At 57.4% G+C, this 23,670-nt stretch overlaps 1 protein-coding gene, 1 long non-coding RNA gene and 2 other non-coding genes across 5 annotated transcripts; 1 reads left to right on the top strand and 3 right to left on the bottom strand.

Moving 5' to 3' along the window:
• The first annotated feature begins 759 nt into the window (after positions 1-759).
• LOC125152881 (uncharacterized) lies at positions 760-4,604 on the top strand. The gene is made up of 3 exons (XR_007147351.1): positions 760-1,086; positions 1,412-1,507; positions 4,244-4,604. It is a non-coding gene; the product is annotated as an uncharacterized LOC125152881 (long non-coding RNA).
• A 9,310-nt stretch (positions 4,605-13,914) lies between these two features.
• On the bottom strand, positions 13,915-23,332 carry NOP53 (NOP53 ribosome biogenesis factor). Of its 2 annotated transcripts, XM_047835466.1 has the most exons (13): positions 23,083-23,332; positions 22,572-22,636; positions 20,273-20,381; positions 19,412-19,611; positions 18,966-19,036; positions 17,604-17,699; positions 16,257-16,361; positions 15,927-16,130; positions 15,389-15,564; positions 15,158-15,224; positions 14,477-14,553; positions 14,323-14,379; positions 13,915-13,974 (listed from the first exon to the last, which is right to left on the bottom strand). In XM_047835466.1, the coding sequence occupies exons 1-13, from the start codon at positions 23,304-23,306 to the stop codon at positions 13,968-13,970; spliced, it is 1,458 nt and encodes a 485-aa protein (XP_047691422.1). In that variant the 5' UTR covers positions 23,307-23,332; the 3' UTR covers positions 13,915-13,967. The 2 variants fall into 2 exon arrangements, with proteins under 2 accessions (XP_047691422.1, XP_047691423.1); XM_047835467.1 differs by lacking the exon at positions 13,915-13,974 and having other exon boundaries at positions 14,319-14,379.
• LOC125153831 (small nucleolar RNA SNORD23) lies at positions 15,007-15,115 on the bottom strand. The gene has a single exon (XR_007147581.1). It is a non-coding gene; the product is annotated as a small nucleolar RNA SNORD23 (small nucleolar RNA).
• LOC125153829 (small nucleolar RNA SNORA54) lies at positions 21,175-21,297 on the bottom strand. The gene has a single exon (XR_007147579.1). It is a non-coding gene; the product is annotated as a small nucleolar RNA SNORA54 (small nucleolar RNA).
• Positions 23,333-23,670: the final 338 nt, after the last annotated feature.

Raw genomic sequence — 23,670 nt, 5'->3', positions numbered from 1 at the left:
CTACCTTTACCTCATTTAATACTAACCCCGCCCCCCAGCCCTAGCCTCGTTTACATAACACCCCAGGCGAGCGTCGGGCTGTTGCCTTCAGGCGCTCGCAGGACCTCCTCCCTGCCTCTACATCCGGGAGGGGGCGTCCCTGTGTAAATATTCATCCCACCGGGAGTCACGTTCGGAAGCTCTTTTCCGAGATCTCCTTCTTGGCGGCAGATAAACGCTTCCTTGTGCGACGGCTCAACCTGGTGCAGTTTCTGCCTCGCCCAGGGGCGAAGGGACGCAGGTTCACTGACAGTGCGGTAGGGGAAACCGCGTGCTTCCGTGGAAAACTGTGTGCACCCGGTGCGGTGGGAGTTCCAAGTTCCCAGTTCTATAAGGACACAGGTCACGCTGGATACCCTCCTCCAGTATGACATCATCTTACCTACTGACATCTACCGGTGAACCTGTTTCCAAAGAAGGTCACATACGGACGTCCTGGGGGGTTAGCACTTCGACAGACGTGAATTCGGGGCAGGACGTACGTAATCCCACACAGACCGAATCCTTCCGGATGATGGGCTCTGTTTTAATACCCTGCAGATTGTGGGTAATGCACACGAACTCTCTGCAGGCATGCGCATGAGTTCTTTTTTTTTTTTAATGCTTATTTCTTTATTTTTAAGAGAGAGTGAGCGCATGAGCAGGGGAGGGACAGAGAGAGAGTGGGAGACACAGAATCTGAAACAGGCTCCAGGCAAAGAGAGAAGGGGACAGAGGATCTTAAGCAGGTTCTGCACTGACAGCAGAGAGCCCGACGCGGGGCCCGAACTCAAAACCCACGAGATCATGACCGGAACCGAAGTCGGATGCTTAACCGCTGAGCCACCCGGCCGGCCCCTAAGGGGATTTAATCTGACCTACGATTTCTTTCTTGCCTTTGTTCCCCCATCACTATGGAGGCGAGAGTGATGTTGGCGCTCCAGGAAACTGAGTCAATAGGTTTTTCTGGAGATTGGACTGTTGACAAGGTTGCCTTTTTCTTGTCATTTGCTAAGATATCCGAAACTGATGGAGACTCACGTCGGGCACGACCTGATCTCTTGGCGGGTACAGTATTTGTTTTTCTTTGTTCTGGGGCAGCCAGGAGCGCCTGGGGAATGTCCCCCCCCTTGGGGGGGGAGGGGCGGGGGTTGCTAGATTGTTCTTCGCCCTCTGCACCCGCAGCGCCTCCCCAAACGTTTTGCTTCCCTTTGAACACGCGCTTCAATGTTCCTGATCTGTCAACGTGTCTGTTCTTTGGTCCTGCTCCGAACAGGTTGTAACACCTCACGCATGCGGACTCCCCAGTCTCCAATCGCACGTTCACTTTTGGATTCTGTGTGAGTCCTGATTTTCCTTTGTTTTTTTTTCTCCAAAACCTATCTTGTAACAGGACCGCCCTCAAGGAAGCCCCCCTGAGCCCCTTGGCCTGGGTCACGGTCCCCTCGGGGCTCCCCCAGCCGTGTCCTGACTACTCTGTCAGTCACAGGTATGGTTCCCTCTCCCCCCCCCGCCCCCAACTGGCTTTCCCAGCACACCCAGCAAGTGGCCCGGCTGGGCACCCGCGCAGAAGCTCCCCAGAGTGTTTTGTTGGCCAGCCTTTGGGTGGAGAACTTGCCAGAAGCCTCGAGAGAAGAGGAACACCACCCCCCACCCCCCACTTCTGCCCTTGAGAACAAAGGGGTCTTTGTTATCCAGCAGTGGGGAGGCTGGTGGAATTAGTAATGATCCCTGGGCTGGGATTCTCTCTCTCTCTCTCTCTCTCTCTCTCTCTCTCTCTCTCTCCCTCCCTCCCTCACACACATACATAGACCGATGGTAACTCATAAGCTGACCCCGTCGCCCCCCCCCCCACCCGGCTACACCATGGCTGCCTCCTGGGGCTCACAATGTGACTGGGGAGACAGACAAAGGAAACGCCAGAAACAAATACGTATTCCCCGAGGGCGTAGCGAGTGCCGGGAAGAAAAATAGAGGCAGGAAAGGGTGGCAGGCAGTGCCGGGGCCGAGAATTTTGTAAACAGATCAAGGAAGGCAGCTATGTAATTGGTAAGGGCAGCCAGGGGCGCCCGGGGGGGCTCAGCCCGTTGAGCATCCGACCCTTGATTTCACGATCTGATGGGTTTCCAAGTTCGAGCCCCACGTGGGGCTCTGGGCTGACAGCCTGGAACTTGCTTCCCTGTGATGATCCCATTTTCCAGATGGGCAGACTGAAGGCACTCCCCTGAGGTCACGCAAAGCACAGAGCAGGGGTTGTGACCCCGGCTGTCGGGCTGTGGAGCCTGCACTCTGAGCCACCTTCCTGTGGGCCACACGGGCGGGGCAGGGGGGGTGATGTCAGGGAGCCCGAAAGCTCCAACGCCTGGGTGCAGGGTGCAGGGTAATCAGCATCAGGACCACCTCCGTCCGTCTGTCTGTCACTCTGCATGAGGTCAGGGCCTCCCTGGGGCTGCGGCTCCTCTTGTCCCCCTCCCCCACCACCTATCCACGTAGGACCACTGAGCCCTGCACAGACTGAGCCCATCTGGGGAGGACCCCGCTTCGGCCAGTCATGGGTCCAGCATGTGTGGAAGCTTTCTTTTTTTTGTTTTAATTTTTTTTAATGTTTATGTATTTTTGAGGAAGAGAGAGAGAGAGAGAGAGAGAGACCAACAGAGTGCAGGTGGGGGAGGGGCAGAGAGAGAGGGAGACACAGAATCCGAAGCAGGCCCTGAGCTGTCAGCACAGAGCCTGATGCGGGGCTTGAACCCACGCACCGTGAGATCACGACCTGAGCCAAAGTCAGACGCCTAACCGACTGAGTAACTTTCTGTTGGGTCGCTCATTTAAATTAAGTTGTAAGTGTTCTTTATATATTGTAGCTACGAGTTCCTTTGTTGGAGATATTGCAAGCACTTTCCCAGTCTGTGGCGTGCCTTCTCATTTTTGCAAGTTTTTTTTTTTTTATATTTATTTATTTTTGAAAGAGGGGGGAGAGGGACAGAGAGAGAGAGAGAGAGAGGGAGACCGATGCGGGGCTCGAACTCACAAACGGTGAGATCACGCCCTAAGCTGAAGTCGGACGCTTGACCGCTTGACCGTCGGAGCCACCAAGGCGCCCCTTTGCAAGTGTCTTTTGACACTTAATTATTAAATTAAGCAAAAGCTTAAATTCTAATATTAAATATTAAAAGCAAAAGCTTTTAATTTCGATCAGGGCTTGCTTAATTTTGCTTTCATATTTTTTCTTGCGTTTTCTCTTTGTCCTTTTTCGCGTCCTATGTAAGGTATCTGTGTCAAACCTCAGGCCATGTTTCCTTCCAGACGTTTTTGTGGTTTTAGCTGCTGGTTTAGATCTCATGTTTTCCGTTCCTTATCTGGCTTCTTATCTTGTTCAAATCAATCACTGCCCGTCTCTGAGCCGGGGCGTCAGGGGGGAGGAGAGAACCCGGGGCGCTATCCTTAGAAAGCAAACCACCCCCCCCTTGCGAATTTGGCCCTTCCTTGCGTCTGGAGAAATTGGCTGATAGACACTTCCCTCTACTGATATAAAACTTCCCTAAATGATAAGGAGGCTCACTGCGCCACGGTTTTGGCTTTTTGAATGAAACAATATCTTTCGCGCTGACACCCGCTGTGCTTTTGGAGTTCACGCCAGGCAGATGGCCTGCTTGGGATTCTCTCGCTGCCTCTCTCTCTGACCCTCCCCCTGCTCGCACTCTCTCTCTCTCTGAAAATAAATACATAAGCTTAAAAGAAAAATAAATCAACTACGTACTGACTCCCGTGGGGCCTTCCGGAGAGTCTTGGAACACAGGGGTGGTTTGGGGTCCCCAACACAACCGGTACCCCTGATGGAGAGGAAAGACTGTGGAAGAAAAAGCAAAACACAGAGCACCCCACGTTGTTTGACTGTGTTTGCCCTTGAGGGGCCCGACTGGAATCACTTTACAAAATAAAAATTCTGCTGCACTGGGTAGGGAGAGGATGGGCAGATTTTCACAGATTTGGGGGCTCATGCAAATTCCAAATGCATATTTCCAGCCCCTGAATTCCAGATTTTTACATCCAACTGCCTACTTGCCACCTACAATCGGGTGTCTAACTGGCGTCTCAGACCAGAGCTCTGGATACCCCTCCCCACCTCTGCCCCCCGCCCCCCCCCCCCCCCCCCCCCCCCCCGCCCATCTGGAAATTGGAAGTTCCAGACCAGGCATAAACCTTGACTTTTTCCTTTTCCTTGTAGGTCAGCCACTTTTGGTGGATTTCCTTTCAAAACGTATCCTGGAGGCACCTGCCCCTCCCCACCTCCACCTGCTAGCCCTGGGGGAGCCAACATCACCTCCCGCTGGGGCGCCCTGGGGCCTGCCCCACCTCCGTCCCCTGCCGCCTGTTCCCATCAACGCCACCAGGGGGCGCCAGCCCCTCTTCTGCTCAGAACCCTCCAGGGCTCCCGGATTAGTCTAAGCAGAGTCCTCACTGGGGACCCCTAGGGCCCACATGTTCTGGCCCCCTCCCTTATCTCCGATCTTACCCCTCCTCACAGAGTTTTGTTTTTTTTTTTAACTAAGGGATAATACACATAACAGAAATTAATCATTTTAAATCTTTTTTTTTTGTTTTAATGTTTATTAGAGAGTGAGCAGGGGAGGGGGTGGGGGAGAGAGAGAATCCTAAGCAGGCTCCACACTGCCAGCACGGAGCCAGACGAGGGGTTCGAACCCACAAACTGTGAGATCATGACCTGGGCCCAAACCAAGAGTCGGACACTGAACTGACCGAGCCGCTAGGCGCCCCTAAAATTAATCATTTTAGAGTGCGCACGTCAGTGGCATTTAGTGCGTTCACAGAGCTTTTTCCGAATTTTGAACATGACCCTTAAGCCATCATTTCTTCTAGGAAATTAATGGCGACGAGGGACAGGAGTCGTGCATGTGTGTGTGCGTGTGCACATTTTTGCATAAATAGATCTTACCGTGTGTGAGCTTTTGTGTCTGACTTAGCATAACGTTTTCAAGGTTCCTCTCAGAGATTTTGCATGGGCTGTTCCCTCCGCCTGAACACTTTTCCTTCAGACAGTCACAGGGCTCTCTCCTCACTTCCTTCAGATCTTTGCTCAACTATCGCTCCGTCCCTGACGCTACTGAAAATGGTAACCCCTCCCCAGCCTTCTGTGTCCCCGCTTCCCCCTGGCACCTATGCCCTTGGCATCTTACGTATCTTACTCACGCATTGTGGATGCTGTCGGGCTGTCTCTCCCCTGGAAAGTGCGCTCTCTGGTTTTCTGTCGTGTCCTCCTCCCTGGTACGTGCCCAGCGTGTGAAGCGGTGAGTGGCTTATGGTGGGCACCCAGGATATACTTGTCAGATAAAGGCAGCCTTAAGCAAGTATATTTAGGGGCAGGCCTGGGTGGCTCAGTCGGTTGAGCGCCCAACTTCGGTTCAGGTCATGATCTCGCGGTTTGTGGGTTCGAGCCCCGCATTGGGCTCTGTGCTGATGGCTCAGAGCCCGGAGCCTGCTTCAGATTCTGTGTCTCCCTCTCTCTCTGCCCCTCTCCCACTCACGCTCTGTCTCTCTCTCTCTCAAAAATAAATAAACATTAAAAAAAAAAAAAAAGAGTGTATTTAAGGGGCGCCTGGGTAGCTCAGTTGGTTAAGCATCGACCTCGGCTCGGGTCCTGATCTCAAAGTTCATGGATCCGAGCCCCACATCAGGTTCCGTGCTGACAGTGCAAAGCGACCGAAGTCATTCGAAGTCATTCGTTAGCACTACGAGGAATCCTTATCTTCCTCTCCCTGCGAGAATTCTTACCTCTTTCGAGGCAAGTACCAGGCGCTCGGAGTTCAGGCAAGTTCCGGGGGGGAGGGTCGTGTTCTTTCCTGGCGGATTTTGGCTGATGTGAAGCATAGTTGCATCCTTAAAGGGGAAGGGCGTATTTCAGATTTTAAAGGTTTTAAAGGAAGGCTTGTAGGCTCTTCTTCCACTGGGGAGCGATTTGCCCAAAGTCCCACGGAGTTCTCTTCGGTCCTCTTGTGTTTACACGGGGCATGCAATGCCAATGACACTGGTACATTGGGCAGGAGGAGGGAACCCAGTGTGACTTATCCTGGCAGATATGGAGCCCGAAGGAGCGAGGACAAGTGTTCAGCTGGGGGCCACGCCAAGGAGTACCTGTGTCTGTACCTGCAGAAGCCTAGGAACATCCGGGGGTGCTGGTGATATAGGTATTGACTCAGATGTCACCTCCTCAGGGAGGTGTTCCCTGACCATCCTTTTTTTTTTTTTCCAAAGAAAAATAGTGAAGTGCACCTTTTTTACAAATTTGCTTTTTTTCCCACAGTAAAGTGGGCGAATCTTTTTTTTTTTTTTAATTAAAAAATTTTTAATGTTTATTTTTGAGAGAAAGGGTGAGAGCAGGGGAGGGGCAGAGAGAGAGGGAGACAGAGAATCCCACACAGGCTCCGCATTCGCGGTGCAGAACCCAACGCGGGGCTCAGGCCCATGAACCATGAGATCATGACCTGAGCCGAAACCAAGAGTTGGACACTTAACTGATCGAGCTGCCCAGGTGCCCCCACAAAAAATTTTTTAAAAGTAAGCTCTACGCCCGGCATGGGGCTTGAACTCACGACCCCCAGAGATCAAGCGTAGCACGCTCTCCCGGCTGAGCCAGCTGGGGCGCCTGGAGTGCGCAAATCTTAACCGTACAGCTTGGCGATTTTTTTCACGCACGTAAGGCCGTTGAACCACCTCCCAGATCAAGATACAGATCGTTTCCTTTTCCAAGAAGGTCTCTCATGCACGTTCCCTGTCAGTTTCCCTACGAGGATCACCAATGACCTACACCACCACACTGGTTTGGCCTGTTCTAGAACTTCGTGGAAATGGGAGTCCCACAGCATGCTCTCTGTCTCTGTGGATGCATGGATAAGCCATCAGTGGGTGGATACGTGGATGGGTGGATGGATTAATAGATGATAGATAGATAGATAGATAGATAGCCAGCCAGACAAAGATCCACTGATGGATGAGGGGGTGAACTGATGCCCGGCCACCCCTAGGGGTTTGAGGTGAGGTCTCAGCCTGACAATGGGGGAGGGCACAGGACAGGGGAACGGGGTGGGGTGGTCAGGTGGGAGGCTTGGTACCTCTGGCCCACAGAAGGTGACAAGGGCCGGTAGGGCACCTGTCTCCCAACCTTCTGGCCTCGCCCTCACCGCGACCTACACACGTCCCTCACGGGCAGGGATCCGTGTCTGTCCTATCCTCCCGCTGGCCCTCACCCTTGAAGCCCCGCCCCCCGGCCGCCCCCTCCAGGTCTGCGACGCCGGCTCACCCCCCCACTCCCCCACCCCACCAGGGCAAGGTCCTGGTCCAGGCCCAAGTCGGGGGTTTATAACCAGTGTGGACAGATTAGTCAAGTCTCGTCGACTGCCCGGGACCTTTCTTCAAGCCTCAAACGGCAGCCTGCAGGCCCGCAGACCCCCCAGAAGACCCCCCTGGGCGGACCTAGAGAGACTTCTCGAATCTGCTCCTGCCCATTCAGAATGCAGCAGCTTCCTCTCACCCGGGTCTAGCTTTTATCCCACTTGCTGCAGTGTGGCCCTTGCAGGGGTCCCGAGTAGGGGTGACGGGGGATTAGGGTCGGGCGGAAATCTCCCGGAACGGCTTGTTCCGGGCGCGGGCTCTAGGCGCCCCCTGGCGGCCACTGCCTCTCCCGCATCTCCACTCGCTTCCCCTTGAACTTGGGAGACCTGCATTTTGACCCTCAGAACCAGACAGAGAAGGACGTTCGTGTTCACGCAGGACCACGGGCGGCGCCACGAGACCGCTCCGGGCACGGTCACCAGGGGCGTCCCCGCCCTGGATCCCCGGGGCAGTTCTCGGCAATGCAGCCCGGCCAGCCCTCCTCCCTCCGGGGGTACTTCCAGCCTTGTGGGGGTGGGGGCGGGGGCAGGTGTGGCTCATTTGCCCTCCTGGCCGCTTCCGCCGCCGAGTCCCTTTGCTGCCCCCCCTTCCCCTCCCTCTTCCCTCTCGCTCCTCGTCTACATTCAACTCCTAGAACCCACTCCCACTGCCTCAAAGGTCACCCGTACGCACAAGCTGACCAGCCCCCTGTGCTCCAACCCGTGTCCAGCCACTTCAGCCACCTCGCCATTCACAAGCCTGATGGGAAGCTCGGGCTTCACGGGGCCAAAGTCCAACCCAAATTTCTCTGCCCCAAACCCAGGCTCTCCCATCTCCATTGATCTTTTTCCTCGTGCCTCCTGCGTTCGCTCATTCCGTCTTCACGCATTCTGTCTCCCTCTCCACCTGCGCAACGGCCGGGGAGAGGTTAGAGCTGTACCTTTTGGAGTGTGTGTTCCCTCCTGTCCCATCAGTACAGGGCACCTCCCTCCACGCAAATGCTCTGCCAAGAACATCCCTGGCGCTATCCCCGACCTCCCTCTGGCCTTCGTACCAACACGCAGCCTCTGAGACGATCGGTGCATTCTACCTCTCAAAAGACCTATCAAAGACCCGGCGAGCCCCCACCTCCATTGAGTCCGCACTGGTCCAGGAGCATCATCTCCTGCCTGGACTACTGCGGTTTGCCTTGTCGGTGGGTTCCCTGCTCCATCTCTGGCCCCCAACAACAATCTGTTCCCTGCCCACAGTCCGCGCGACTCTCTCCTCACGTGGTCCCTATGGCCCTGCATGATCCGGTCCCAGGTTGCAGCATGGGCCTCACCTCCCACGCTCTCTCCTTGACTCACTTAGTTGCAGGCAGCCAGGTCTCCCTTGCCCTTCCAGACATTCTCCACCCCAGGACCTTTGCACTAGCTGTTCTCGCCACCTGGAAAATTTCCCCTGTGATATCTGCATGGCTGCCTCCTTTGTTTTATTCCGGTCTCTGCTCAAATACCAGCTGCAGGAGAGGACCAGTATTTTGGCTTAATACCGAGCCTGAACGAGGCTGGGGACAAACGGAAGGGCCGTTTCAAAGGGACAGTGGACAGGGCTTGGGTTGGAATCTCAGATCTGGACAAGTCTGGGCTAGCCACTCCCCTTCTCTGTGCTTCAGAGTCCTCAGCTGTAAAACAAAAACAAAGCGGGGAGGGTCACAGTATCTGGACACAAGCACTTGGGACAGAAATGGCTTTGTACAGATGAAACAGGCATTAATTTTTTAAATGGCATTATTGCCATTAAAAGAAAGAATACATCATGTTGCCAGGCTTCTGCCCCGGGGGGAATCATGTAAGTGGGCTTCCAGACTTTGGTTCACGGGACTTTTGATCAGTCAACATTCCTCCTCACCCCCTCAGCCCCCATGAACATACACAAAAGGTAAGGCACAGGGGGGTGGAGGAATCTTCAGCTGTCTGTCTGTCTGTGCTCCTGCCTCATTCATGGAGGGCTGGGCTCTCCAAGGGGAATGGAGGAAATCCTGGCTGGGCCCGGACTCTCTCAGCAAGTCTGTGAGTCTGCGTGGCCTTGGGTAAACGTCTTACCCTCTTTGGGCCCCCATCTCTGTTGCGGGCAAATGAACACGGCAAAAATGTCAACTTTTCACAGTGGTTTACTTTCCTTAGAAAGCTCTTTAGTATTTTAAAAATGACTTTCCTGAGTATAAGAGCAACGCACGCTTGTGGGGGGCAGGGATCAGAGCTGGGATCAGGTATTTACACCGCGGGGGGCTGGAGCCGCGGATCTGGGCCACGTGCTCCGGAGTGACACCCAGGACGACAGCACAGAACCCTCCGAGGCCGCTGCCAGGACCGCTGGGTTCGAGGACGCCCAGTCCTGGCCGTGACCCCGGGGGTCTCCTCTGCCGCCCACGGGTCTGGAGGGAGTCCACCCGCGGGAGCCTGCTCTCTCCAGAAGGCGGTTGCGGGGGCGGCCGGGAGACCAGTCGCTGCCTCCAGCCTCTGCTGCCAGGGGTGCAGAGGTCGGTCGGGCCCACCCGGTGTCCCCTGCCGTGAGGAGCCCGGGAGGACCCGGAGAAGGTACAGAAAAGCGATGTAGGGAAGGAGGGAAGAATCCACCGTGGTTCACCTTCAGGGGCACCATCTCCACGCGCCTTTCTCTGTGCATGTGTCTCCAGACGTCTTCAAACTGGTCGAGGTGCTACTGTGCCCTTGGCCCATTTGACAGTTCTGAGACGGATCATCAGTATTTCCCCAGCTCATTAAAAATTTGTCCAAAAGCTGCCTTTTAAAGATGGCGGTGAAACCTCCCAAGTGTAGACACGCTGCTTGTAAAAACCCGTTTCCTACTGTTCTGTATTTGGATGATTTCTGCGTCTCTTCTTAATCAAGTAGAGCCAACAGCACACAGCTTCCTATATATGGAGGATTCTTTGTCCGCATCTGAATTCCTTTTTCGCTTTTGCTTTTAAGTAGGCTTCACATCCAGGGCGGAGCCCAGGGCAGGGCCTGAGCTCCCAACCCTAGGATCAAAACCGGAGCCAAGATCCAGAGTGGACGCTTAACCAATCGAGGAAACCGCTCTGGGGCCTCACGAATTCCTATTTTTAAAAAGGCTTTCTCCACGAGAGAAGATTCGGGGAGGCTGGAAAAAGGGAGTAGCAAGGAGAGAGCACCCCCCGGAATCCCCGCGCCCGCGGGACCGGGCGCCGGGGCGGGGACGGCGGCAGATCCCGTTTGCGTCTTTGCACAAAGCGTCTGACGTGAACACGTCCCGGTCGTTACTCGTGCGCCCGACCCCTCGGGTAGCGGCCGCGGAGGCTTCCTCCCGGAGCGGCCGGGCCTGCCCACGTCCATTACCGCATTTCCGTCCATTCTGCACAGCACTCGGGCCGACCCGCCTCGGCATCGGGCCTCCCCCCAGACTTCCGGCCTTTGCTTAGGGCACGTTCCCAGGAGTGCGATCGGGGGTCAGAAGGGAAAGAGCATCCGCGAGGGGTCCCTGGCCCAGACTGCAAGGTTCCACTTAAAAAAAAAAAACCCATCTTCGTTGTTTTCCTAACATTGTTAGAACAGCAAACGCTCACAGAACGTTCTCCGCTAAGGACGGTCACGGGCAGTCTCACCCGATCCTTGTCGAAAGGCACCGTGAGGTACCGTGATGTCCATACTACAGATGGGGACCGTGAGACACAGAGAGGTGGTGTAACCTTCACAAGGCTGCACAGCTAGCACGTAACACAGCTGGCTTTGAAATCAGGATGCCGGCTCCCACATCCGGGCTCTTAACACCTGCAGGCTGCAGCCAGAGACGGGCCCCGTCCCTTCCAAGAGCCAAGTGCCCGATCTGCTGTATAGACGGGGGACTGCTTATTCAGCCAGGACCCGACAGATAGGTAGTTCTCCCATTTCTGCGTGCAGGACAGTCAGAGGCAGAACTGGATTTTGCGGTGCCTGAAGCTTGTACGATTTGCGGGACCTGCTTCAGGAAAAGTAACGCAGATTGAAAAGCAGGTGCGGGGCCGTGGAAGGAACCAGCGCGAATAGTCCTGACGCTTGGGCTCCATTACCATCACCCTGACGTGCACGTCCGGCCCCCCCAAATTATGCATTTCCGACCGTAAAGTGGAGAGTTTCCCGTGTACCCCACCACCTAGATCACGCGTCGCTGTACTTGTTTCAAGAGGCCTCCGGGCCCCTGTCCGTTTCTCCTGCCCTATTGTTCCTCGCATTTCAAAGGAAGCTGCACACATCAGCCTGGTGCTGGCAGATCCGCTTTTGCCCTTTGGGCGTAAAACTCGGATGCGAAACGTAATTTACGTGCAGAAAACCACCCACACAGGCCTGTGCCGCAGACCCGTGCTCTGCACACATGGGAACAGACGCCATTTCCCTAGGGGACGGACCGGCGCGGGCTTCCGGAGGGCTCTAAGGTCCAGGCTGCACCGGGCGTCCTCGGGGAGCCGGCCAGCCCCACCCCCAGGTACCCATGTACTTGGCGGATGCGCTGATGGCCATCTCTGGGCGTGAAGAGTTTCCTCCCCTCTTCCAGAAGGTTCCTTGACGCTTACTCCCCGAAGGGACTTACTGGGTCAGAGGCTGCGGCTTAGGGCTCTTTTCAGAGTGGCTTCCAACCCGTCCCCCGGCTCCCCCTCACACAAGTGCACGAAGAGCCATTTTACCGTCTGCGCAATGTCCCTTTTTACTTTTAAGATGGGAGAGGGGGCGGGGCAGGAGCGGATCCTTAAAGCTGTGATGTCTGACCGGATATGGGAGGGAGTGGGGAGGGGGACCCTGCCATTACTCTCTCCCTTCACCCATTTCTTTTATAAACTGCTTGCTCTATTTTTATAAACCTCTCATCCCAGAGAAACCTTTCCAAAAGCCACAAGAAAAGAGAGGGAAAGGCTAACAGAACACCACAAACACTGAATGCCTCTGACAAATGACACCTTACACGAAGCAAAAAGCCAAGAGCCTGGGAGAAATGTTTGCAACAGGCGTGACAGACTTCAGGATCCATAACAAGTAAAAAGCTACTGCAAGTAAACAAGAAAAATGACGAACAGTCTAAGAGGAAACTGGTCAAAAGCTTTGAACCAGCATTGAAGAAAGTGCCAATGATGGGAAGACACACATATATATATTCGACCTCTCTGGTAACCAGGTAGAATTTAACGAAAGACGTGAGATCAGACAGCAAGGCTGCAAGCGAGCAAGTGGGCCCCTACGTTGCTGCAGGGTACAAATCAGCACACGCTACGTGGAGAACAATTTGGCCGAACCTATCAAATGACCTTTTGCACAGATTTTCCCTAGATTTTACCAGAACTAAGTATGGTATGATCGTATCCGTGACCCAGCAAGGCCAAAACAATTCTATTTTCAGGGGCTCCTGGGTGGTTTGGTTGGCTAAGTGTCCGACTTCGGCTCAGGTCGTGATCTCACAGTTCACGGGTTCGAGCCCCGCGTCGGGCTCTGTGCTGACAGCTCGGAGCCTGGAGCCTGCTTCGGATTCTGTGTCCTGCTCTCTCTGCCCCTTCCCCACTCATGCTCTTTCTCTCAAAAATGAATAAATGTTAAAAATATTCTCTTTTTGTGCATACACGGATATAATTTTATAGAATCACACGTGGAACTTAATGGAGTCATTCACACTGACCTGCAGTGACAGCTACTTGGCAGGGAAAGGCATGGGTCTGAATGGAGAGCAAAGGTCAAGGGCAACAGTCATGGTGTTCTGGTGTCCTTATGCGCTGTATCTATGACTCACAGCAAGAAGACGGTTCTTTATTACTTGTACAAAAAAATGGTTTAAAAAAATTCTTTTCAGGGGCGCTGGAGTGGCTCAGTCGGTTAAGCGTCCAACTCCTGATCTTGGCTCAGGTCATGATCTCACGGTTCGTGAGTTCGATCCCTGCATCGGGCTCTGTGCGCACAGCATGGAATCTGCTTGGGATTCTGTGTCTCCCGCTTTCTCTGCCCCTCCCGTGCTCACGTGTTCTCTCTCTCAAAATAAACACTTAAAAAAAAAATTCTTTCTAAAAGTTTGGGGAGAGGGAATTAGTCCTTCTCACGTGCTTGTTTCCGCCCCATTTTAACGGGGAGGACTGCCCCCCCCCCCCCCCCCCCCCAGCCAACTGGGTTGTTGTGAGGGTCAGTGAGGGATTCCATCTGCTTAAAAGCACAGTAGGTGCTCAGCAAACGTTACCAACACGACAGGGCCATACGCAAGACCTGCCTCTCGTCACAGGGACAGAAAGACGTGGGCTATTTCGCATCAGACACCCAGGTGTGATCCCTGCTGCGCCCCCCGCCCGACCCCCCATACCCACCCAAGAAGCCTGCAAGCCCCATTTCCTCTGCCTGCTTTCCCTAAGATCTGGGTTCTCACCAGGCTTTAGGGAAGACGAATGTTCTGGTACCTGCGTCCCTATGTGCTAGGGAGGGACACACAGAGGAAGAAGCCGCCTCCAGGAGGGAGTCAAGTCACACACAAGGCCCAGGGTGTTGGTCAGAGGTGTTTTATTGCAGGGAGGGGGCTCCGGCATCCCGCGGTGGCTATAACCTGGGGACAGAGGAAAACAGTCAGAAGGTTTGAATCAGCACAAAAGAAAGTGCCAGTGAGATGAAGACATACTCAACCTCTGGTAACTGGGGTGTAACTGGGGCCTGAGGGTGCACGAGGGGAGGGAGGGCCCCACGCCTCACCCGCTTAACACCCCCCGACTCTAGTTTGGGCCCTTCCATCTCCCTCTGGGGCCTCTCCCCGCCCCAGCTCTGGGTTCAAGTGCATCTGGTGGGCTGCCCTCCCTGGGTCTGGCCAAGGTCTCGTTCTTATTTAAGCAGGTTAGAAGTGTTTCTGTCACAGCCGAGGGACCAGTCTGCCTGGCAGGGGAAGGGGAGGGCCACTCACTGGATCTCGCGGAACGCCCGCCTCTCCACGAGCTTCACTTTGTACTTGCGCTTGAACCTGCACAAGGGAAGGGAAAGGTGAGTAACCGGCAAGCCCGCCAAGCGCAGGGAGTTTCCCGACACCCTTGCTCCCCCCACCAGCCCCAAAGCCTCACTTGGCTCTCTCCCGAGGCTCGATCATGTTTCTCTTCTGGAAGCTCTTGAACCGGTCGCGGAGGATATTGCCTTCGGGCTGCGGGACACAGAGAGGGAAGCCTCAATGGGGGGCCCTCTGACCTCTCCACGGGGCTCAGCCTGGCCCTGAGCTGGGGGGCGGCGTGTACGGATGCACAGGCCCGGGCTGGGTGTGCAGGGATCAACGGGAGGGAAGGAGAGGGCACGCCAGGCAGGGGCAGAGGCCAGGGTGCACGGTTGGCACACTACTGAAGCAGAGCTGGTCGGAGCCCCGAGGCGGGCCAAACCGTGTGGCACCCATGGCTGCGGTGAGAAGCCGAGGGCCGCTGGGAGCCACGGCAGGCTCTGAGCCAGGGAGGGAGAAGGCCCATTCTGGGCTTTAGGGAGACCTCTCTGGCACTGAAGAGGGGGAAAGGGGGGGCCAGGAGACCAGGGACTGGGAGGAAAGGCCTTCTGAGAGTCACAGGCTCAAACCCCCGCACCAGCCGGCCCCTCACCCCCGAGGACCCCGTGCCCTCAGCCCCCAGGCATCAGCCCAACCGGCCCATCCCGGGGGCAGCCATGATGTCGCCCACAGCCCCTGGGGGCACGGGGAGCAAGGATGGGATCATCACCGGGCACGGGGGCCCCCCTGCAGCACGTCACCCCACGTGGGCAAGTACCTTTAGGGTCCTAAGCGAGTCAGCGAGCTCCGAGCTGAGCTGCACGTCGATGTCGGGGTCCTGATACCTGGAGAACACGGGCGGGGGGCGTTCAGAGGATGCACCTTGCCCAGGGCAGAGCCCAAGGGCCCCGTTCGGGCAGTGGGCCTTGCAGAACGTGGGGCTTTGTGGGGGAAGGTGATGCTCTCCTGGGAGGCCCCCCGCCCTCACCCCCAGCCCGGCGGGCCTCACTTGAGCCGCCCCAGCCTGCGGGGCCTGTCCGCCTCGGCCAGCCTCCGCGCCCGCCGCTGCTCCCGCCGTCGCGCCAGCTCCGCCAGTCGCCTCGCCACCTGGGCCTTGATCCCACGCAGCCTGAAGAGCTCCTGGTGCCGCAGCCGGGCGGCCCGCACGGCGGCCTGCTGCACTCGCTGCGGGAGGGCCGGGCAGGTCAGTCAGGGGCCGGGCACGGTGCCGTCCCCGGGGGACCTTCCCTCCACCGGGCGGCCCCCTTCACAGCAGCTGTCTTCTGAGGCCCCCTTCCTTACCCACGGGTGGCCCACAAATCCCACCCCCCAAGTATCAGCACCAGGGCAGCACAGACTCGATCCCCACTGCATCCTGAGCCCAAGTGGTGCCCGGAGGGAACCAGGAAACGGGTCTCGACTGACCAGAGCTGTGAGGACCGCAGACAGCACAAAAAAGCAGGCCAGGGGGGTCAGAGAAGGCAGGCCGTGAGCACGGGAACAAGCAGGCCGCGGGGGCAGGAGAGGCCGGGGCCTGCGGTGCTCACCATCTTCCGGGCGGCCTTCTCCCGCCGCCGCTGCTGCTCCGTCTTCTTCTCCACGGTGGCCGGGCGCGCGGCCATGACTGAGGCCTCAGCTCCCTCGGCCTGCTCCCCTCCAGCCTCGGGCCCCTTGTCCTGGCCCTCGCCCGACTCCCCCTCCCCGTCGGACTCCTCCAGCAGCCCCTGGCACATCTCCTGGAATGTAGACTCCTGGGGGCGGGGGCGTGGAAAAGACAGGAAGTGGGGTGTCAGGGGCCGGGCACCCCGAGGGCCAGGGTGGGCGGGCCAGGCAGGTGGGCGGGGCCGGGGAGAGGAGCAGGCGGGGCGTGGGCTCACCTGGGTGGCAGCCTGCTCCGGGCTGGGCAGGGCCAGCTGCCGCTCCAGCCTCTCTGCCTGCTTCTGCCGCTGCAGCTCGACCTCGTGGGCCGCCAGGAGCAGGGTCTGGAGAGGAAGGGGCGGAGGTGAGGACCCGGGCCACCCCCGGGCCACTCCTGGGAGTCACAGACAGACCAGGCCCTCTCACCTCCCATCGGCGCCCCCAGCGCCCAGCCCCTCCTCCCCTCCAGGGTCTCCCCGAGCAGCCAGGAGGGACTCTGCTCCCAAACCAGCCTCCGCTCTTTGAAGGCCGGCCGGGTCCCTGCCCACAGTAAGGTTTCGTTTACGTGACACACAGAACAGGCAATCCTGTAAAGAGATCTGCGGGAAGGACAGCGGTGGCCGCCTAGGGAAGACAGGGCAGGGGCGGGGGGTGATGGCTGACGGGTGCCCTACTCTGTCAACGTTCTAAAAACCCTGAGACCGCACCAGAAGCGGGCAAATCCTGAGGGTGAGGGCTGTCTCTGCAACACCGTCGGGCAAAGAGCCAAGACAGACTGCTCTTCCCAGGTCCCCCCCAGCGCCCACGTCAGGCCGGACTCAACGACCGCGGCCACAGGCCCCTCTGCTCGCGAGCAGCCTCGCCCCACTAACGCTCGCTGTGACGGGGCCTCTGCACCTACAGGTGAGGACCCCGCTCTCTCCATTCCCGCGGGGCCACGAGACACCCTCTCTTCGTGAACGAGGCTGAACCGCACCCACCCGCGTGTCCCGCATCTACCGGACCTGCATTTCTCTCCGGGAACCTGTGCTCTCCCGGGGGACAAAGGGCTCGTCCCCCGTTCACGACCCCCGCGGTTAACAGACATCTGTGTGACAAACGGGGACTCTCACAGGCAGGTTCTCCCATTGCTAAACTATCCTAGGCCTTAGAGAAATCTCCCTGGTCAGACTGCTCACCGTTCACTGAGACCTTTTGTGCCCCTGTCCCGTGGGCCGCCCCCCAAAGGTGGCCTGGTCTCGTGTACCTCTGGGTCTTTGTACATGCTGTTCCTGAAACACCCATTCCCCTCTTCCCGTGGCAAACTCCTCCTCAGACATTTGGTCGAAGCTCTGATGTCCCCCTCCTCCAGGAAGCCCTCCCTGACCCCCAAGTCTGGATTTGGCAACCCCTCTGGGTCATCACTGTCTGGGAATGGGTCCGTCCCCCGACCCCCACCGGACCACGAGCCCCAGGGGGGCAGGCCGGGGGCTGCCTCAGTCCCTGCTGACTCCCCAGCAGCGGTGGGCACAGAGGAAGTGCCTGGTGAGGGCACCAACCAAGCGGCCAGGCGACGATGGAGGAGGGACCCGCTCAGGGCCGCGTACCTGGTGGTCCTCAAAGGACGGGTTGTAGGAGGCCCCGGCTGGCGTCACCTCCACGGCAGGGACCTGGGAGGGCTTGGCGTGCAGATGCGGCGGCCGCTGGAGGGGGACAAGGCAGGATGAAGCCCGGGAGCCCAGGACCCGAGAGCTCACAAGCCAGTGCGGGACTCCAGGCTCGGAAGATGGCAGGGGCCTCAGCAGCGCCCACAGCCTTCACACCGGGAGGGGCCTGTGCGTCCGGCATCCAGAGCAACGGACACTGGCTACCCACCCGCTATGCTACCCTCGGGAGCCACGTCCCCAGGACGAGCAAGTGCCCTGCAGGCAGGGGCTGTGCCTGCCTTCCCTGAGAAAAGCCCCTGTGACCCCCGAGGGGGGCAGCAGTTGCGGAAACACAGGGTACACGGCACCTGTCGCTGACGCCTGCGACAATGTTGGCAGAGGGCACGAGGCTGTCTGACCTGCCTCTGACCTGTGTCGCTCAGAGCAGGGCGCGGGTGACACGGGGCTGACGGAGACCCCAAGTGTGGCCCTGGGCCCTGCGGGAGCTCGTGACAAAGGCGGGAGGTGGTTGCCTGGGTGGCACGGTCCGTTAAGCACCTGACTCTTGGTTTCAGCTCAGGTCGTGATCTCCCGGTTCGTGGGTTCGAGCCCCGCATCAGGCTCTGGTCTGACAGCTTAGAGCCTGCTTGGGATTCTGTCTCCCTTTCTCTGCCCTCCCCCGCTTGCACTCTATCAAAAATAAGGAAACATTTAAAAAAAGAAAGAAAGGTCCACCCAGACGGAATCTGAAGGCAGAGGCCGTCAGTCTCCAGCAGAAGCCCGGGGGGAGCCCTGGAAGAAGCCCTCTGGCTCCCGCCCTCTTCCCACACCCACCGCCCGCGGGTCCCAGGGCTTCCGCCCAGGGGTGTCTCGCCTCCATCCCTGTACCCCCCACCCCCGCATGCCACAATCCCACCTCCAGACCTGAACGTGGCCCCCACCTCTCCTGCACGAAACCACTCAAGGTAAAACCCTGAAACCTAAGCCGTGCTCCCTCCCACCAGGCCGGCCTCCTCCCCAGCCTGCTGCACAAACCCACCCTGGTGTCCCCCAGTTCCCTGCCCCCCATCTAGGTACAGCTGCCACCCCCAGTTAACTGGCCAACACGGGCTTCTTTTCAGTGACCTTTGCTCATCTCCCCAGGGCACCTCCTGCTGACCGCCAGCCTGCTCTCTCCTCCGGTTCAGAGGCACCAGGTTCCCGCACGTGGGGTCTCGGCCACAGGCAGAGACTGAGGCGCCAGGGTCCCTGTGCAGAGCAGCTCCTAGCACCCCAGCCCTCCCCCGAGCAGTCGCCCAGGACGCCCTGCTGCCGCGGCCTCACCTTCACTCCTTTCTTCTTGGTCTGCTCCAGGAAAAAGGCGTCCTGGCCAGCCAAGGGTCGGTCCAGGAGGTCTGTGGAGGCCGTGAGGGGTGGCTGCTGGGGGCTTTCCAGTGTGGCCCGAAGGGCTCCCTCTGATCCCTCCCCCTTCACAAAGAGAGCACTGAAGCACACATGAGAAAAGGACTCGGGCTCCAAGGGATTTTGAGTGCCAGGCAAAAGAGCATATGGAGAGATCCAGAAAGCAGAAGGGAGCCAAGGCTGAGGGGCACAGGGTGCCCTCAGGAAGGGAAAGCCACTTCCAGATGCTGAACTCTGCTGAGGATCACCAAACACACACTTGCAGAGCGCTTCTCTTAAACACTGTGCTCTTGTGCGGTGCACAACCTGCACGAACGGGCATGGCAGCCCAGTCCCCACCCACAAGTGACAGCAAGGGTACTACTCACTGTCTTTGGCCCAGAGGTCATAGAAAGGCCGCTCAACGGTGTCTTGGGGCCCGGGCTTGGCTTTGATCGCAGGAGGGTTCCGAAGCCGGGCCTGTGCCTTGCGCACCTCCCGGGGCAGCTCGCCCTGCTTGGCCAGTTTCTCCCATAGCTGCTCCTTCCGTTTGAGCTTTCTGGCATTGGGGACCTGGTGAGCAAGGACACTGGGGCGAGGAGAAGCAGCAAGTTGGAGTGGGTCAAGCAGAGGCCTGGCTCCTCCCAGTCGGGCTCCCCCACAACCCCCCGCTCAGCAGCTCCCATCCCAAGCACCCTCTCCAAGGCGAACGTCCTCGTGGATCCTCCTACCCCTCCTGCCTAGCTTCAGAGCCCATCTCCCCAGGTCCGTCTCCAGCCCAGGCGTCTGCCCTGACCAGAGAGCCAACAACACAACGGCCTCTGCAGCCCTCGCCCTGCAGGTCTCCCAAGCAGCTCAGCCGTCACCTCAAAACAGACCTCAGGTTTGCTCCCACAGCCACCCCTCCCATATCCCCACCTCAGGAGCCGCCCGCTGTCCACTCCATCACCGGTCCAACCTCCCCTCCTTCAGACCTGTCACCAAGCCAGCCCGATGGGCCTCCGGATGGCCCCCCTCCACCCCGAGCTCCTGGCCGGGCCTGGGCCCTGCACTTGCCTGCCTCGGCCACCACACCCCAGCCTGCGCCTCGCTTCCCTCAATCTGCCCCCCCAAAGCCACAGGCCGCGCCCCGTTCCTCTCCTCCAAGTGACCCTCACCTGCCCCACCCCCCGGAACTCCTCAGGGCCAGAAAGCGAGTGGCAGCTGCCGTGAAGACGGAAAGACGGCTCCGGGGGTGGCGGGACACTCACTCTTTGGGGACAGGGACCTTGGACGTGTTCTCTAGGACGAGGTCAACGCGAAGGGGTTTCTTGAGTAGAAGTGACCTTTTCTGGCTTTTGGTTCTCTTCTTGTTCAGCTCTGGGAGCGGAAAGGAGAGGAACCCAAGGCTCAGGCCTCCTTACTTCCCGACCCCCTCACCCCAGGCTTCTACCTGAGGACAGACGTGCCCAAGGTGTCCAGGCTCCGACCACCCCCACCCTCATTTCCCGGGCGGCCCTGTGCTGGGAGCAAAGAGTCAGACCCACAGCCCTGCCCACTAGAGGCTTCCGGACAAGGCACAAAAAAATGGCCACAAAAACAGAAACGCTAACAAGAAAGAAGGCGACCAAGTGACAAGGAGACTCAGGACCCAAAAGAGCTGATCCTCAGCACGACAGTTTTCTGCCTCTTTCGACTGAGTGTGAAAAGCAAGAACCCCAGGACAAAAGATACCAGGGCAGAACCCACACCCTTCCGTTTTCTACGCTCCCTCACAACACAGACTTCGCTCATCTCTGCTCCCACAACGAGAACACTAACGCCTACCTCCACGATTGTCTGGAAAGGTAATCGCTAGTTTTAATCGCTAGTAAAATTATTTACTGACAGTGTGCATGAGTGGGGGGGGGGGGGGCAGTGGAGACAGAGAGACAGAGAGAGACAGAGAGAATATCCCAAGCAGGCTCTGCGCTGTCAGCGCAGAGCCCGATGAGGGGCTCGATCCCACGACCCGTGAGATCCCGATCTGAGCCAAACTCAGAAGTTGGACGCTTAACCGCCGGAGTCACCCAGGCACCCTGAAAAAGGAATTATTGCAACACAGACGCGGTGATCACCTGGGAAAGCCCATGATCGCTATTATCGTCACCCACCCAGCCTTTTTTTCTCTCCCTTGTGTCCCCAGGACCTGAAACTGAGAGCCACGAGTCAGTCAGTCACGTGCCGTTGGAACTGCTGTCGCACTGGAATGGAGCCCGTAAGCCACAGCCAGACTGACAGGCCACGAACAGTGCCTATACGTTTCCTTTTTGGTTTTTGTACATAACACTTTTTTAACGTTTATTTTTGAGAGAGAGAGAGAGAGAGAGAGAGAAAGTGCACGCCAGCACGCAAACAGGGGAGGGGCAGAGGAGAGGGGGACAGAGAATCAAAGCAGGCTCCGGGCTCACAGCAGAGAGCCTGATGGGGGGGGCTCAAACTCGCTCACTGTGAGATCCTGACCTGAGCTGAAGTTGGACGCTTAACCAACTAAGCCACCCAGGCGCGCCTAGCTTTCTTTTTCAGACCGAAAGCAGGGGCACCTAGGTGGCTCAGTCCGTTGGGTGTCTGACTCGGGCTCAGGTCATGATCTCGGTTTGTGGGTCTGAGTCTCGGGTCTGGCTTTGCGCTGACAGCGTGGAGCCTGCTTCGGAGTCTCTGTCTCCCTCTGTCTCTGCACCCCACCCCATGCACGTTAAAAAAAAAATTTTTTTTTTTTTTTTTGGTAAATCTAAAGCAGGACCTATAAACTGCTCCTCCTCTGTTCCCAGAGAGACTTCATACTGGCCACAGTAGGCCTTTGCAACCACCCTAGGGCAGGTCCTGACTTCCCCTCACTGTTCACACACCAGGTCAGCTCACTTCTGCGAACAGCGATCGCTTCGACATCATCATCTCTCGCCTGCTCAAAGGTTCCTGCACCTCAAAGCAGTGCCCTCTTTCTTTTTCTTTCGCCGAGACAGCTCCTCTCATATTCCTCAGAACAGAGCCGGGGACTGGACTCCTACGTGCTCCCCGAAGGTATCCTGTTGTGCTCATAAAAGCAGACCCCTTCGCTTGTTTCCTAGCCCTTCCTTAAAGCAGACGTCTTCACCTCTCCAGCCCTTTCCGCGCCACCCTGCCTTTTGGCGGATAAAGGCGCGCAGATTAGCACGAGCTTCTTACCTACTCATCAGAGCAGATCTGCTTATTCTTATTAAACCCGCATCTTACAAAAAAACAGTCTCCTCCCTTACAGCAAGGCTTTGACTTTGCCTTTCTGCAAGTTAACGAGAGCCCTGCTACTTTCCGTCTCCTCTACTCAGGGGCAGACCCCTACCGGTCTCTCCGTGCATTGAGAGCTGGGATGCCTCAAGAACACCTGACTTGCTATCTTTAGCTTCCTTTCTGTACCGTCCAGGTCCTCTTGTTTACGGCGAAGCCTCTTTCTAGCAGATGTCTGCCATCCGAGCCATGATATTAACAGAGACTCTCGAAAAGGCTGAGATGGGGGAGACAAGGACCCAGCAGGCGCCGCTGAAAGCTCCTTACCTTTTTGCTTGGCGCCGGTGTCCACGAAGAAGAGTTTCTCATCGGGGGCCTCGGATACCAAGCCACTGGGAGACGGGAATGCAGAAGGTCAAAGATGTTGGGAAGGATGCAAGCTGCCGGGGGGTTAACCTCTCTGGGACCCAGCTTTCCCCCACTGTTTGGTTCATTCAAGCGCCATGCGTTCCCTCCAGGCTAAAGCCTTTCCCTTCGCTTTACATAACTTGGTACTGAACAGACCGTAAAACTTAAAACATTAACCTAAGGTAGGTGCATGAGTCGTTTTTACACTAGTTATTAGTCATTTACCTGAATCCTAACTTCACACTGGTGGTCCTACACCCAGTAATCTTATCAGTCCCCCAACCTCCCGCCCAAAGTCCCCAACTTCCCCAGAGGTGCCCGAAAAGGACGCTCCCAGGCCCCCAGGAGTCCCCCGCGCCCCAAGCACGCTGGGCCTCGCACCCCGCCACGCGGAACGGCGCCCGGCTCCCGGAAGTCCCGCCCCACGCACCCGCTCGTGCGCTCCTGCAGCCGCACGTCTTCCAGGAACTGGTCGACCTCCAGCCCCAGCGGCTCCTGAGCCAGCCGCCGCCAGCCTCGCTTTTTATTTCTTGGGCCTCGCCGCCGCCGCCTCAGCGCCGGGTCCACCGACGTGGGCCGCAGCCCCAGAAAGCCGGAATCGGCCTCATTTTTCGAGCACCGTCCGCCGCCGCCGCCACTGCCTCCCGGCGCCATCTTGGCAAAGGAAGTATTCGGCCGCGAGCGCCCCTCAAAGCGGATTTGTGGCATGCGCGCGCAGATCTCCCGCCCCCTCCCGTGACCTACTTCCTGTTGCCTCCATCTTGGTAAAGTGGCTGGAGCGGCAAGGGGGCGGAGATAAGGGGTAAATGTCTCCTCCCTCCTATGCAAATTCCTCTCGTCTGTGGGTCGTAGGTTCGCGGCTCTAACCCTAGGCAAACGCTTTTCCGGCTGCCCAGGAATTTTTTTTTTTTTTAAGTCTGCGTGTATTTTTAATTTTTCTTATTTAAAAATTGTAAAGCTTATTTATTTTGAGAGAGAAAGGCAGGGAGGAGCAGAGAAAGAGAGAGAGAGGAAGAGA

This window comes from Prionailurus viverrinus, chromosome E2 (genome assembly GCF_022837055.1).
Source record: "Prionailurus viverrinus isolate Anna chromosome E2, UM_Priviv_1.0, whole genome shotgun sequence".
NCBI classification, from domain to species: Eukaryota; Metazoa; Chordata; class Mammalia; order Carnivora; family Felidae; genus Prionailurus; species Prionailurus viverrinus.
This window is presented reverse-complemented; position numbering and strand designations above follow the sequence as displayed.